This window comes from Calonectris borealis, chromosome 20 (genome assembly GCF_964195595.1).
Source record: "Calonectris borealis chromosome 20, bCalBor7.hap1.2, whole genome shotgun sequence".
NCBI classification, from domain to species: Eukaryota; Metazoa; Chordata; class Aves; order Procellariiformes; family Procellariidae; genus Calonectris; species Calonectris borealis.
In genome coordinates this window covers 12,156,683-12,172,138 of record NC_134331.1, presented here as the reverse complement: position 1 = coordinate 12,172,138, position 15,456 = coordinate 12,156,683, and the positions used below count along the sequence as shown (strand labels likewise).

General features: G+C 37.1%; 1 protein-coding gene across 1 annotated transcript in view; it reads right to left on the bottom strand.

The window, feature by feature from the left end:
- Window positions 1-15,456, bottom strand: part of QTGAL (queuosine-tRNA galactosyltransferase) — a 128,418-nt gene that overhangs the window by 10,573 nt on the left and 102,389 nt on the right. The window contains exon 8 of the mRNA XM_075169830.1: window positions 8,963-9,098. Within this exon, the coding sequence (XP_075025931.1) occupies window positions 8,963-9,098 (136 nt within the window). The remainder of the gene's footprint in view (window positions 1-8,962; window positions 9,099-15,456) is intronic.

Genomic DNA, 15,456 nt, shown 5'->3' with positions numbered 1-15,456 from the left:
TCTGGTGAAAGCTGGATAGCAGTTTTCCTATATTTTTAATTGTTGCATTAAAAATTGATTAACAACACTTACTGCTGAGAAAAATCTGAAAAGCCAAACAGCTGTTTATTAATTTATTAAGTTAGAGAAGGCCGCAAAAGGCTGGCTTGCTTTCTGTGTCTACAAATCTCTTTCACACATTTCCCTCCTATGATTAAGATAGTTTTCTTTTACCTAAAATGACCTCATTCTGTTTGTGCAGAGGAAAACACTGACACAAGAGCATTGGTGTCATAATGCTGAACTTTTGCGGTCTTTGTTGCTACCTCACTCCCGACGCAGGGTGCCACCTTTACAGCCCAAGGGCACAACTGCAGAGGAACAAAACTGTGTTACATGTGTTTTCAGGCAATGGCCAGGTAGAACCTGCATTCTCTTGCAACATAAAAGGTGTTTCTACATGAAAAATCTTTGGAGATATTTCCACTATCCAGTGGAACAGTTTTCTATCCAAATCCTTAAATACCATAATATCAGTTCTTCCATTAAACATCAACGAAAAGAGAATACAAACAAAAACATCAAGGGACTACAAATATGACTAAACACCACCACTGTACAAAGTCAGTGTGCAAAATACAGCTAATAAAGTGGAGGGGGTGAGCAGGGATATTCCTTGGAACCACTTAGAGGTAGACGTTCATACCTGGAAAATAGATTGCTTGAAAACAGGCACCAAAAGAAATAAAGAACAGAACATTAAAGAAACATTAAATTTTCACTTTGGGGCTGTATGACTAAAGGAATCACATTACATGCCAGCAGATCCAGACTTCTGCTTTGGATGATCCTGATGCAGGGATCGCACTAAGGACACTTCCTCCGGTTTCAGGCATTATAATGGAAATAAAAAGAAACAAGGGGATTCAGGGCAGTACTAGGAAGCTACTAGACATTGTACAAGGTCTTTGTGGCTGAAGCAGGCGGGGTTAGACTGTAGCACACACAAGCAACTCCTTCAAGCACAAAGACTAAGAACTTTCTTAGGCTTTCTTTTTTCTCTTAAACGCAAGTTAATACACTTTACATCCCTGGCCCTACTTCCATGACCACTGTAATGATCTATTGTAGTTAAAAAATCAGATGCTGTGGACTGAGCACAGTAAACTACATCCCAAGATTTCCTCTACCCATCTTATTTGTATGCGTACACACACACACACATATAAATATGTATATATATGAAGGAAAGCAAGTAGAAGCCACTGTGGAAAGAGAGGTTACTTAGCTGTATACTTTTCATTCTGTGTTAACCACCTTTAAAATTCTCCAGTATTCTGCAAATCGCAGTTCCACCACTGATGTTTTACTGTCCTAGAAGCTGTGATCATTATAAACAAAATTTAGCAGGATATGTCTTCACTGTCAACCCAACAGAGTTCTGGGAATAAATACAGTCCAATACATTGACTTATCTTCCAATCATTGAAGGTATTTTTTCAGCTGCTCATACTCCTATAGATTTTAAAAACCCAAAAAACCCACGAAAACTTTTGACAGAAGGTAAAGTGAAATTCTATCTACACTTTAATGTCAGTAACTGAGAATTCAGCTCTAAGATCTGTGCTGGAAAGTATCACACTGATCACCTTCAGCATGTTGTAATACAGTTAACAGAAACCCCTGACTGGTGCACAGATTTCTTCTTTACATGAATGCTATTAGAGAACCAAAGATAGTTCTTGTATCACTAGATTGCCAACAATCACAACACTTCCTCTCATCCTGTGCCATAACTCATACTACCATGTGTAGAAAATTCTGCAAACTGTCTTTGCCACACAAACCACCCAGCCCCCAGACGATCCAGCACACGGAACTCCTGGTAACAGCAGCTGGGTGAAAAAAAAACTTGACAGGTAAGTCTGTGACAAATTTCCCTTGGAAGATGGAAATGACCCTAACCTTTTTTTGAGTTACCACTAAGTAACGTGGAGTAAATTATATTCCACATATAATTTTCAATGGATTCAGCCAGCTTAAATCTGATACTTAAGTATTATAAAACAGGTCAGACTTGAATGGGCAGGTTTTCTGCCAGGCTGTACACCATGTGGGTGGCCAAAATGTAAGTCAACTATTTTTCTGACACACACTATTATTTTCCAATTAAAGAAAATCTATGGCTGGAGTCTAAACACAGGACTTAACGCACAATTGTTTATCCTACAAGGAGAACTCAAGGCAACAGGCTTATATGAGCTATTTACTTTACACTATTAAGATAAGCCCAGAGTTACCTATTTATTTTCCCGCATTAATGGGCTTCTTTCTTCTATCTTTTATGAAGACCATCTATCCATACATGAACTACTGTCTCCCAGGGAGGAACCTATGAATTATAAAGCTATAAAGCAGTCTCAAGTTGTTTTTTTTCCCCCTCCTTCTAGCAAAATGGCTCTTTTACAATGCCTCCGACAATACGACACCATTGAAGCTTACAGAGTCCTCAGATCACACTTCAGTTTTAAGAAAATACATAAATGATTACATATTTTTGTTTTAAACATCACTGAAAATCTGCACAATTCCCAAACAAAGAAAAAAGACTGCTATTTCTCTCAGCTAAAAATTGGAAGAGACAGCTAGATATCTATTATATACAAGCTACATAATTACTGTAAGTAATTTTTATAAATACAGATTGCCACATACATTAACAACGGTGTAAGGGAAAAAGGAGAAATCGTTTTCTCCCTCCTAAGAGAAAGTTTATATGGCTCAAAAGAGAAGATATTTAGTCAAAAAAAAATCTCTGCTAGGGGAAGACATGTTTGAAGAAGATAAAAGCACTTCTCTGGCTGGTTCTTTTTAATAAACACAGCAGCTGTGTGAAGGGACACGCAGGCTGGGACTATCAGACCTCCCTGTGGTAAAAGGAGATTAACGGGCAGCAGATTAATCCTCCTCCAAATGTACAACCTAAGAAGTCAGTAAGAGTGGGCTTGGAGTGCAACTGTAATTAGCTGTGCAACTATTACACAAGAATTAATAGTTTGTTTCATACTTGACTTGTTTACCGCCTTGTTGGCTACTGCAGAGGACGCTTCCTTACGCTTCCTATTCCACTCAGATATCCTAACGAAAAAACTGAAAGATTTCATCAGCCTAATAATGTCCTTTTATGGTGAATGATCTTCACAGGATTTTATTCCCTCATCTTATTTTCACCTGTGGTCTGCTTAGGTCTTAATGATCGTTTACAGAAAGCAACAAAACGTAATCACAGCAAATTCTCAAGATCTGTTCTAGCTGGAAGGAGACGAGGCAAGTTTTACAAGGGAGAGCAAGTAACTCAGTAGAGCATGATAGAAAAAATGGACAACCCTTTTGATAAATGGTCACCTGCACATTGTCTCCTCTCCCTCCTCACTACATCAATTGGTCTCATAAAATTTATCTTTAAATTCTCTACAAAATCCTGTATGAGCAGATCTTCCCTATTGCATTCTCTCCGCATCTCATGCAATCCTTCATCCATTTTAAACTTCTAGTGACCCTCTTGATTCTTCTATTTATAATTATTTTGTTCAAACTTGTATAAAGCCTCGGAAGCATGTTAATATACATCTCCGCAAAAGTTAAATCAATTTTGGCCATTCATGTCAAAACACAGTAACTGAAAGCATTATAATGCAAGTTCAAATAGATACAGTTAATGACAAACAGAACAAGAGACAGGCAGAGGCACAAACATCTTCCAGTACGCCACAAGCAGAACCATGAAACTAGCAAGCAACTCTCCGTCACAATCTGAGTGATTTTCAGTATCAGGGTGCTGCTTTTATTTCACCTCTGTAGCATTACAGTCATGAGAGAAGCTGTGGGTATCTTTAAATTCCGAGCATGCGTTTCACGACTCCATTTAAAGACACTGTTCCATTAAAGATAGCAGCATCTTCCCTCTTTGCACATACACATAACGAAGTTGCTCAAGAGCATTTTAATACCAGAATCCAACATGCAAAATAAGCTGCTAAATATTGTACATACAAAATTCCTGTTATTACATAAAACGTACAACTGTGTTTATACGTAACGGTGTGGGAACTAGTTGCAAGCATCTCATTTCTCTAGAACAGGTAACTCCATTAGTAATGCCAGGAACTTTTCAAGTGTGCATGCCTCTGCACTGACAAAACGGACATTGCAAAAAGCACATCTTCCCGAAGGAAAGCAGCAGGGAGATTTCCCTGCCATGTTTCAGCATGAAGTATTCACTATAGTCCAAAAATTTGCACAATTCTGTCTACTTTACCCCATGTCATTTTAGGATGCTTATATCCAGATTTAACAGAAGCTTTCAAATTTAATCTCTCTCTTTTTGTTCTGTAGGCTGTCTTTTAACTCGCTTTCACGTTGTCATTCTATCTTTCGCTCCACAGTCAAGGTGGGCGTAATATTCTTCCCTTTATTTATGTTTCTTTGCTTTTACATGTCCCCACTTTAGTCTCTCATACTGCCATTCGTATACTTTAGAGTAGTTAAAATGCTGCAAAACTTATACATTTCTTGCTTTTGTGAGAGAGCTGAAGGATCATAGTTGAAGTACACGGTTTAGATGTTGCTCTTAGAAAAAGGTGAAGAGAAACTAACCAATGATTTTAAATGGTTAATGAGCTAGGAAAAAGGGTGTACAGAATAACTTCTTGAAGCTTGCAAGTTTGCCACTGGCGGATAGGGTTGTCATAGAGAAACTTCATGGGCTGGCTGTGTACTAGTACTGTTTCCATGTCACTAATTAGCTGATGCTTATTTTGTCCTTTCCCCCTGCTTTTCTGTTAGCTACTTGAGCACTATTTTCAGCTATCGGAAATGACACAAAATGTTAATGCTGAAGTTCTCCTTTTAGCTAAAGTTTGATGGAGAATAAAAGAGCAGACAAGACAGCTCAGAAACCCTCCAGGCATATGTAGCATCCCAAAAACATTTGGTTTCCATCTTCAGCTGCAAATTATAGACAAGACGGATGTGTTTTAAACAAAAAAAGGTCTGTTCGACTTCATTCTTGCAGAAATGCTAATACTGAACCACTGTCAACTGTGTGAATCAAGAAGGGGACAGCCAGGAAACAGAATTTCCCTAAGAATACTGAGATCCTGGTAATTAATTCATAAAAAACCTACCAGTTGAATAATTTTTTTCTTGTGTTGCTGTTTAGCAAAAATACTGAGCCTTGGATTTTTGCCTGAACTCTTTGGAGACAAAGCATTATTTTAATATTCACCATACAGATGTCTGAAGGAAAAGAGAGAATATTGCTTAGGTGTCCTCTTCTCTTTTAACATAGCCATAATCCAAATTCATACTGTTTTTCAAACAGACTAAAGTAATAATTTGTTAGTGAGTATGAACGTACACAGATTGCTGCTTCCTAGAATTACCAAAATTTTGTTTTCTAAGAAACAATGCTGTTCGGCATGCAACATATTTATACTTTTCAAACATCCCACAAAAACCTAATCAGTATAAGAAGTACAATTGCTTTGCTTATCAGGTTCTAAAAATACTAGAAACATTAATTTTTGAAAAAGTTGTTTTCTTACATGCCCTAAGCTTGACAGTTCAAACTAATTAATTCTCTTCCTGAAGATTTAGTAGAGTTTAGGTTTTTTCACAATTACAAAATAATACAAGCTGTATGCAATAAGTTTTTTGGGGGGTTTTATTATTTATTCTAGGAGTCTGTCCCCCAAATTTTCTACAGGTACTTTGTGCCCATTTAGAAAACAACCCTGAATGTTGGTTGTTAGAAAACAACCTTGACTCCACATTCCAACCGAAATCAGTCTCATGACATCTAATGAAATTCTGAATCTCATTGAAAGGATGCAGCAACAGTGAAACGGAGCATAGGTGAAACTTTCAAGAGTCTAAACTGATTTAAAGTATAAAAACAACTGAAATTAAATTTAGACAGTTAAATTATGCAGCTTAGTTAAACTATGCAGCTTATTTTGGCAATTTTACCTGCATTTCAAAGGGTATTATACCTTTAAAGATCACACTGTTTTACACAACTGGACCTTCAGAGGAGAAAATGGTAATTGTATTGATGTAATACATCATATTTTGTCTTAAGGGGCTTTCGGAATTGTATGTTAAAATGGTCTATTTTACATAATTGATGAATTCATATCCCAGGGCCTCCATTTACAGAACAACACTAGATTCTACTTGTAGATTCAAAATGATACTGAACTGCTAGTGTTCTCATAATTAACAGAACATATGAAAGCTTAAATCTTAAGGTAGTCTTTAAAGGGTGAGACAGGAAAAGTATTTTATTGTTTTTAGGGCTGGAAAGGACAAAGCAACAACTATTTACAACCTTTGTTCATATGGGATTTTAGAATCTTTGGCACAAGTTGAAGATTAGTCACAAAATACCTGAAGGATTTTTGAGGAAAAGTATAACATGGAGTTCAACTACAAATTCAGAATAAAATGAAAACTGCCATGAATTACCTACTGCAAATTTTATGAATTTATTTCCTGAAACTCCAGCAGCATAATCCTTTGATTAGCACTTGGAGAAGTGAGATGTTTTAACTACTTCTACAGCCTTTTACCAATGACTTACTATGAAACATTAGGATATCATTTAAACTTTAGTTCTGACTGAGATGGATAGAGTTGGGATCTCACTTTTGGAAAAGCCAGGAAGTTACAATGGCAATCATAATGAGCCTGAACAACTACATAAAACTAGTGCTTTCATCACTACAGTTAACACTAATTTCGTCAGAAATTAGCTATCTAAAAGCTAGGCCTCTACTCTCACTTAGGATGATACAAGTCACTTTCTGAAGCTATTTATCTTCGCTGGTTATTGAGAAAACCTCTGAATACTTCAGATAACATGTCAGACTTAGTGGATAAAGTTTGATTACTCTATATAAGGTATTAAGGTTCAGACTGCGACTGCATTTTAGTAGTAGTTTTCTGCAGTACATTTGCAAAATGAGTCATACTTGGCATATGCAATTGCATCTGGCATGTAAGCTTGCTAAATATGTCTGGTATAGTATCCAGTAATTAATGGGTTAATGCTCAATGCAATATTTCAATATCAAACTAAAGCATACTGGAATATGTGCAACTGTAACCTTGACAGAAGCAAAATAGCATCATGGCCTGCAACACTGCCAAAGCAAACGTTATGTAAAGGTCAGCTGGAAAGAAAGTCAAGATCCAGTTAATTAGAACCACACTGTCAGTGCTAGCATCCCAGGGAACGAAGGTTGTTCCTTACTGAGAGGTAAGCTTTGGTTCTTTGGCAGAAAAATGGCAAAAAAACACCAATATTATTTTTCTCTTGCCCTTTTTATCATCTCTGCAGTGACATTTTCAAATTATCATTGTGTTTGAACAGGATGTGAAGTCCCGAATGAGTCACCTATAGAAGTAGGTGGCAAATGTAACCTACAGCTAGAGAGGTGTTCTATCTTAATATCAATATCCATTTTGGCTTGGCACAAAGAAAGCTAGGAAACAAAAAAAAAACCCCAACACCTAAGATGGTGAGACACTGCTACAAAACCAATATAGTCTGCATTTCCCACAGCATCTCAAAAAAATCTACCAGACAAGCTGCCATCTCTTCCCTTGGAACTTATTTTCTAATTCTCATAATTTTGCAGACAGAAAAGCGCAATGGTTGCTAGTAAGTTAGTGGAATTCACAAAGTGCTCTGCAAAATACTAACAAGAGAGAACATTTTCATAAACCCCCCAAAGTCATGTGCACACTGCACTGCATGACCAAGAAAACTTAATACATTTAGTGGACAGTTCTGTCCCCTTTGAATAAAGTAACTGATGGGAGACACATAGCGTTTCATCTTCTTTCTCCATCCAGTTCACCCACTGCGACGTGATGGCAATGAAAGAGGGATGGCATTGGAATATCAAGCAGGAAATTCAGGTTCAATTCTTGTGTTGTACATTTACTGCATGAGTATCTCCCATGTCTATTCAGTAATTTCAACTATGGGTATACAAATTTCTTCTATTTTTTTTTAAACGTGTGTGGTCTGAGGGCCACAACATTAATCAAGTTTACATATATATTTGTCATTTTGTCTTCCCATTCATATTTTTAAGAAAAGAAAACACGTTCGGTAATAAAATGAATGTTCTGTGGCTCTTTATAAGAAACAGCCATTTGACATTAGCCCTAAAGCCTTTATCTAAGAAGAAGTTATTACACAGAAGAAAATGCTATAAAAGTAAGGTATTTAAGCTCTCAGACAAATCTCTCCTGAGAAATATCTGTCATTGTCAAATATAAGTAACCTCCACATTTTTAATTAATTATAAATCGAATTAGATAGTCACAGACAACAGTTTCTACTCGCCTGTTCACCCCGCATCCCACCCCTATTTTTAAACAATCAAGCTTTTCAAAAGGGAGTTACAGTACAATTACTCCTCATAATACAAACCAGGTTGATCAGCATCCGATAGGGACCTGTCCAGTATCCACTTAGGAACTGGGCAAATATTATACATGTATGAACAATCCTGGACAAGGTAGTTTAGTATTATACCATCCAAATAAAGAGCTATTGTACTCACCTTGGGTACCCGGCTACTACCTGGTGAGTTACACAGCAGCAGACCATAAATAGTTATACAGTGTGTCTAACCTATTACTATGCTTAGTCAACAGCAAGCATGGGTGCATATGTTGCACTACATACACACCGTACACTCTACATCAAGTAAGATAGCATTTTAAAAGAAGAAATACATTATGCAGAATATTGCGAATTTCCCCAATTTATACTAATCATCAACTAGTACTTTGGGAACAAAGTATCTTATGAGAATTTTGCTACATTATGTTAGAAGCAGCAAGGAAGCATACGAAAGAGAAGAAAATGTTTTTGCACAGATGTTGCCCACTCTTACTAGCTCACCCTTTTCTGATTAGCTGGTGACAAGCTTCTGTAGAGCTTCTTGCCTTGCTTGCCAGCATTCCAAATGGTGAATGATGTCCAGGAGCTCAGGACTCTGTCTTCAAGAAACCTGACTCGGTGATTCCAGATGGTTCCCCTGGAGAGTTAGAAAAAGGGTGGATTTTGACCCCTAAAACTTCTAGCATTATTGTATACCTATATGCATATGTACATACTCACATACACATAAACCTGACCAAACTGATTCACACATGATACAAAAAGTCATGCCAAAACATTATATTAGAAATTTCCACGAGAAATGTAAACTGTTGTTAGAAAAACAGAAATTCTGTGGAAGTTCTCAGACAAAAATCATTAGGATAGATTTGAAGCTGTAGATAAACCACTATTATTTTCAAGAACCCTAATAGAAGATCACAAGAAGATGAAAAACTGGTAATCAAATTCCATACCAACAACTCCAACTGCCCACCAATACGCTGTTTGCCCACACCCCTACTCACCGTATGAACTGCTCTATAACCCTGCAGTGCGTACAGGCAAACGATCTCCTAAATCCAAGATGACCTCTTCATGTTCCAGCTGCCCATGCATTCATTCTCCTTTGTCAACATGAAGTTGAAATCCCACGAATTCAGTACTCCAATCGACCCAAATATACAGCCCAATGCTACAATGGAAGTCCATTTACATTGTGGTATTCAGCTCAAGTCTTCAACAAGTCGGTTTTCAAAGCTCTGAATCAGCAGACACCCGTACAGCAACAAATAATCACTGAACTGCAAAGTCACACGCAACACTGAAACTACCGGCTGTTACACACACAATTCACACTTGTGAATGTGCACATACCCACTTCAGACCACATAAGAGCGATTTAATTTTAAAGGTTCCAAAGTATTATTCAGCAGTAATACGAATGTGACTGTGCCTTTATTTCAGGACGACTTTTATAAGAAATAGCATTTCTAGAAACAAAGAGCAGTGGAAATTCTTTTTCTTTTTTTTTGGAAGAAGTAGTACGCCTCATAAAACTTCTTAAAATATGCTTTAGAAAAAAAGCAAGCTGGCAGATGTCTGTGTCCAATTACACCTTTATGTCTTCATGTTTGTAATAAGTTCCACAATATAATTTAAGCCAAGCAGTTGAGGTAAACAACTGTGAGACTAATGCCAAATGATGAACCGCATGGCTTTGGAACCAGTAACAAGGGAACACCTAACATCTTTAAATACTTAAGACTTGTTGAGATCTTCAACAAGTTCAAGGTAGGTTATCGGAAAGAGAGGACAACTTCAAGGAAAGCATTTGTTCATGGACCATTCCTCCCAGCTGTCAAATTCACTTTGACGACCACAACTTTTTTATTGTGTGTGTGCGTCCGCACATTTCCTATCACTTTCAATCAGGTATGCTTTTAAAACAGCAATTCCCACCCTATAATGTAATATTTAAGACTACATCATTTACAATGGTTTAAAGAAAACTGCTGTTAAGAACATCTGTTTTATGTCCAGGGTTCATTTAATATTCATTAACTAGGAACTTATCTCATACTTAATAAACAGTTTTCTAGATACAGTAAATTGATTTCCTCAGTTTATGGCTTGACGGACGAATCTTCCTAATCTACACCTCTTGAACACGGCACCTTGACTTGAAAATTTCTTTCATAGGAAGTTCTGATGAACACCTAATTGTCTCTCCTTTCTGAAAGCATTTCTTCAAATATGTTTTTCCATTTACCTTACCATGACAAAACACAATACACTTTATAACAATTGTTACAACTTGTTCTACAATTTGTAATACCTCTTCTGATCCAAGAAATTAGAAGCTGAAATTAGTTAAAGTATTAACAGAAAAAAACTAGTAATTTGCCTGTGAGATCCTAAATCTGCCTATGTTTTCTTTGTCTTGGGAAGCTCATATTTTTTTCTACCAATATACCTTCTTCACAGTTCAACCTTGAGCTCCATAGTCTTCTGCTTATATCAAGTTGGTATGGAATTTAAACATCAAAATACTCAAAGAATATGTTATTTCTTCTGCTTCAAATAAGGCTTCTGATTCATGAGTCAGCAGAGGTTCTCATCAGGCAACTACAGCAAGTTACTTCTGGTCTGCAAGTGCAGCTTGCCATTTTATAGAAAAATCAAAATCCATTCAAGCTTCCTTGATGTTAAGGATCTAAACTGTCCAGGTGGGTAGAGAGTCAGGAACAGGAGCTGCTACAGCAGCTGATTCATTCATCAGTGAATCAGACTGCTCCGTCTCCTAGTTGCAGTTCTGATTATCCATAATCCTGTACGCATTACACCAATTTTGGTTCTCTTACAAAACTGTAAATACATGAGTATGATCACTAGACATGTCTGACATTACAGTAACATCTGACTTCTATGAAACATTTTCAAAGTCTTCCTTTTTGTAACGGATTAACAAATATCACAAAGCCAAATTTTTTGTTCCAAATTATTCTCATGAAGTATTACATTTGAGGTTATTGAGGTTAATAGGTTACCTAATTTGTTCCCAAAAGTTTGCTAGCAAATTTTTCTAATATTCTGAGAGGAATTTTGTGTTGTTTCTTCACATCTGAGTGATGGTTTGAAAACCAAGAAACCCTCATAGCACTAAGACATATGGATTCTTGCAGGGATTATTAGTTAGCTCCAAAGAGCCCACTTCACTTCAGCGTGCAATTTTTGAGCACAGCCAAACCCTGCTTAGCACTTCATCACTGATTGTGGTGTGATAACTTGGAAAGAACTTCACACACCAATAAACGTACCCAAGAAGAAGAGTTACTCCATATAAAATTTCCACACAGTTTTGAAGACTACAGCACTTCAACTAATGGAGGAAAAAAAAAATTCTTGGATTTGATTGCAAATCTCTTCTAATGCAACCACAAGCTGCATTCCTGCTGCAAAGCTTTAGCTGCTGCTGGCATCCTTTGACACTTGCCTTTTTCCATGTTCATTAGAGTATACTATATTCCCAGAAGAAAAGTTAAAGGAAAGAAATATGAAGGTCAAGTATTTTTCCAGGATCACTTTACTGGAAATTTTAGAGCTTCTGCTAGCTTCTAAAAAGGAAGATTATTGCTTTACACGTAAATGGAAAGGTTTTAAAACTGATTTTACTTTGAAATGTGACTTCAAAAGGATAACACTGTATTACATTCCAGAGGTACTTCAGAATCTGTTCTGTTGACTTGAGTGACACAGGCAAGTTTCTTTTCCACTTGAGTTTTCAAAGTTAAGAAAGCTAAGGAAAAAACAGGCAACCTTACAAGGCATAAAAAGAATTATCAACTAACTTCTAGTTGTAGGGCAAACACCGGAATCTACGTCCAGGCACACAGAAAATGTTTCTATTAGTCACGGAAATGTCCCGGTACATTTAGTATTGGTTGCTTCCAGACAGTATGCATTTGCTGCCTAGGTGACGGGTGCCTATATTCCACAGAAGTCCTATAGAGGTAAAATTCAAGCAGACCAAAGCTCATCGTTGGTAATCACCCACAAAGATTTGAGACTGAAGCAGATTTACTGACCCAATCTTATCTATGAATGCTATGTTGAGAAATGCAAGTGCAGAAAGTATTTAAGGGAATTGCACTCAGAAATAAAAGGATATGAAACTCATTAAACTCCAAATTAATTGGATCACTGTTCAAATACAAGAATATTGTCAGACAAGTTCATTAAAACACCAATAAATAGCCTTCTTAAGTACCTATTTTGGGTTGTGAAAATGAAGCTAATATACTCGGGCACTTGTGATTTTTTGCTTGCATCACTATGAGGCACTCTTACGAAAATGCTCACAGAAAAGTATTTAAAAATCACATCCCCATATTGTATGTGCCCTTTTTAATGAAAATTTTCAGTTATATCGAACACTCTGCAGTCTTGAGTTAACCTTGAAATACTTTTAACAGTGCAAGCTGAGATCATCAGAAAAATACAGAATTGAGGGGAGAATTTGTGACTGAGCTTTAGACTGAGCTTAACCTTTGTGAAAACACGCTCTGCACGAACAATATATCTCACATGCTGAAGCAAAAGGTAGCTTACAGAGTGTCAAAAGAGAGAGTTTCAGTTATCCCCTTCAGGTTTCCGGTTCACCTAATTTGCCACATTTTTTGATGTTTCCCAAATAGATAACTGGGATTTCTGCCTTGAGGGATAAGGGAACACCATTTTCCCATCCTTCAGGAGCCAGTGCAGGTGCAACAGACAGGAACTGTAGCAACGTGCAAAGGATGATTAAAGAAAATGCCTGAAACGATTAAAGAAAATGCCTGTAGAAGTTGTACAAACCACTACTCAGAGATGATTCTCACAGCTATCTTCAGATTTTGCGTTATTACATATTCATAGCCATCAGCAAAAACTAGGAGGTATTATTAATCTGCATCATCCCAAATCCAGGCTGCTTTTCCTACCCATGTCAGAAAGGATTAAAGCAAGCAGTTTCCCAGTAGCCTTTAGTATCATTTCCTAGCCTGTATTCAGTTAACAAGCTTTCCTCAGCCAGAAGGTGGGATACAAATTCTTCTGACTGTAGAAGGTAGTTCCCACATCCTAATGCTCCTCCTTGACCCAAATTCTCAAAGTACATTGTTTTCCCCATTTCCTTCATTTTTTTGTCACTTCTTTACTTTACAAAAGAAATGTAAGTAGTATACATTTTTCTACTTGGAAAATCATTCTAGAGGCTTACATAATTTTCCTAAGATCTCACTTGCCGTGGCCCCTCAATACTCATCAGTTATGTAGTCTGGGAGGAAGAAGAGGAGCCAAAATTCTGCAGGAGTGAAATGAGGGTATTCATGCAGCGGGTGAGAATGACTACGAAGGGTGTTCCTCAGTCCCAAGTAGTTATTACCATACCATCCACCCAAGTAATATAACAATGGAGCTCTGTTAAAATGTGTGGTGACCTACTGACTGAATACAGGAGTCAAGAAACATCTGCTCTAGTCCTATTTTGAAATGAAAGATAATGTGACAATAAAAGCTATATGATTTAATGTGAGCTCAGTTAAACCTCGCCATACTGTTTGACTGTCTTTCCCTTCCTTCCCCCAGTGAGGCTATATAAGTGAACCAACAGAGCAGACAGATGTATAAGTACTTGAGAAATGCACAAATACAAGCCCAATATCCTAAACAGTACTGGAATTTTAGACATTGATTACCATCCACAGTAATACTATAAATCTATAAATCTGACCTTTTCTATATACGTTGGTGCCGCACGCTACTCAGGTAACACCAGACAGGAAGAGGAGCTATTCAAGTGAACGGCCTCTTCCAGTGGTTTTTCATTCATGGCAGGATAATAGAGTTTTATATTAAAACTCACCTGATAGATAATCCAGAGACAGAAGAACAGAGAACTTTTTAATCACAGCGAGAGCTGAAAAAACAGATTCTTTATAGCTATTTTTGCATGCAGAATTCAAGGTCCTTACAATCCACAAGAAATTCAGAAATGAATCCCATTTGAACCTTGACCATACTGGTGAATAAACTGATTTTTTTTGTTGTTGTTGTTCTGTTGAACTTCATATGAACTTATTAATTGCTAGACTATATTGTCCCACTGAGTTATTACATTTACACTGTTAATAGGTTCTATTAATGTCTGAGTTCATCTTCAGGTCGTGGGTCATTAACTGAGGCATGGTTTGCATTGTGGCCTATTTTTCATGAAAGGCTTATTAAGAAAGACAGAGACTATCAATGTTAATGCCAATTACTTTTCAAGAATCTAATGAGGTCATTAGTTTCCATGTTTAATTGAAGTGCCAAATGCAAGCACAGAAGATAAAAAAGCAGTTGACCTCATCTTTATTTCAGAGGAATATGTTACGCTATTCCTCCCTCCTGCCTATTTTTGGATGCATATGTTTTTGCAGGAAATGAAGCAGGCATTCCTGCGCTCATCAGTGATACGAGACCCATGCCTCAGAGTACCTCTAAAACAACCAAATGTGTGTTTCAGACTAAGTGCCTGTTCTCCTTCGCTTAGATGACGCTGGAAGCTTCTAGTGCCTGAAACCAGATGGTTTCAATAGATTACGTAATTTTGGTTATTTCTGCAGAACAAGCTCTTACAATATTATACTCATTCTGAATACAAGGCATATGAAGTTACTGTAAGCCTTGTAAGTATGCTTCACATTTTCTGCATAAAAGGGAATCGCCTGAAACTCAGAGGGAAGGTACAAACCTTACTTTCTGCATGTATTAAATTTCTCTTGACCAAAAGCTTGTAAATTGCTACAAAGATGAGCTACCTGCCCCAACTGCTGCTCCATGAGCAACACTTCCTAAATACAAGTACAATGTTTTATTGCTCATCTTGTTCCAAGCTGACTTTTATCTTGCAATGAGGTACATTGTTTTATATACAGTTCCTTTTTATCCCTTTTGGCAAGATAAAAATCTATGAATTTTACAATGTTTTTATT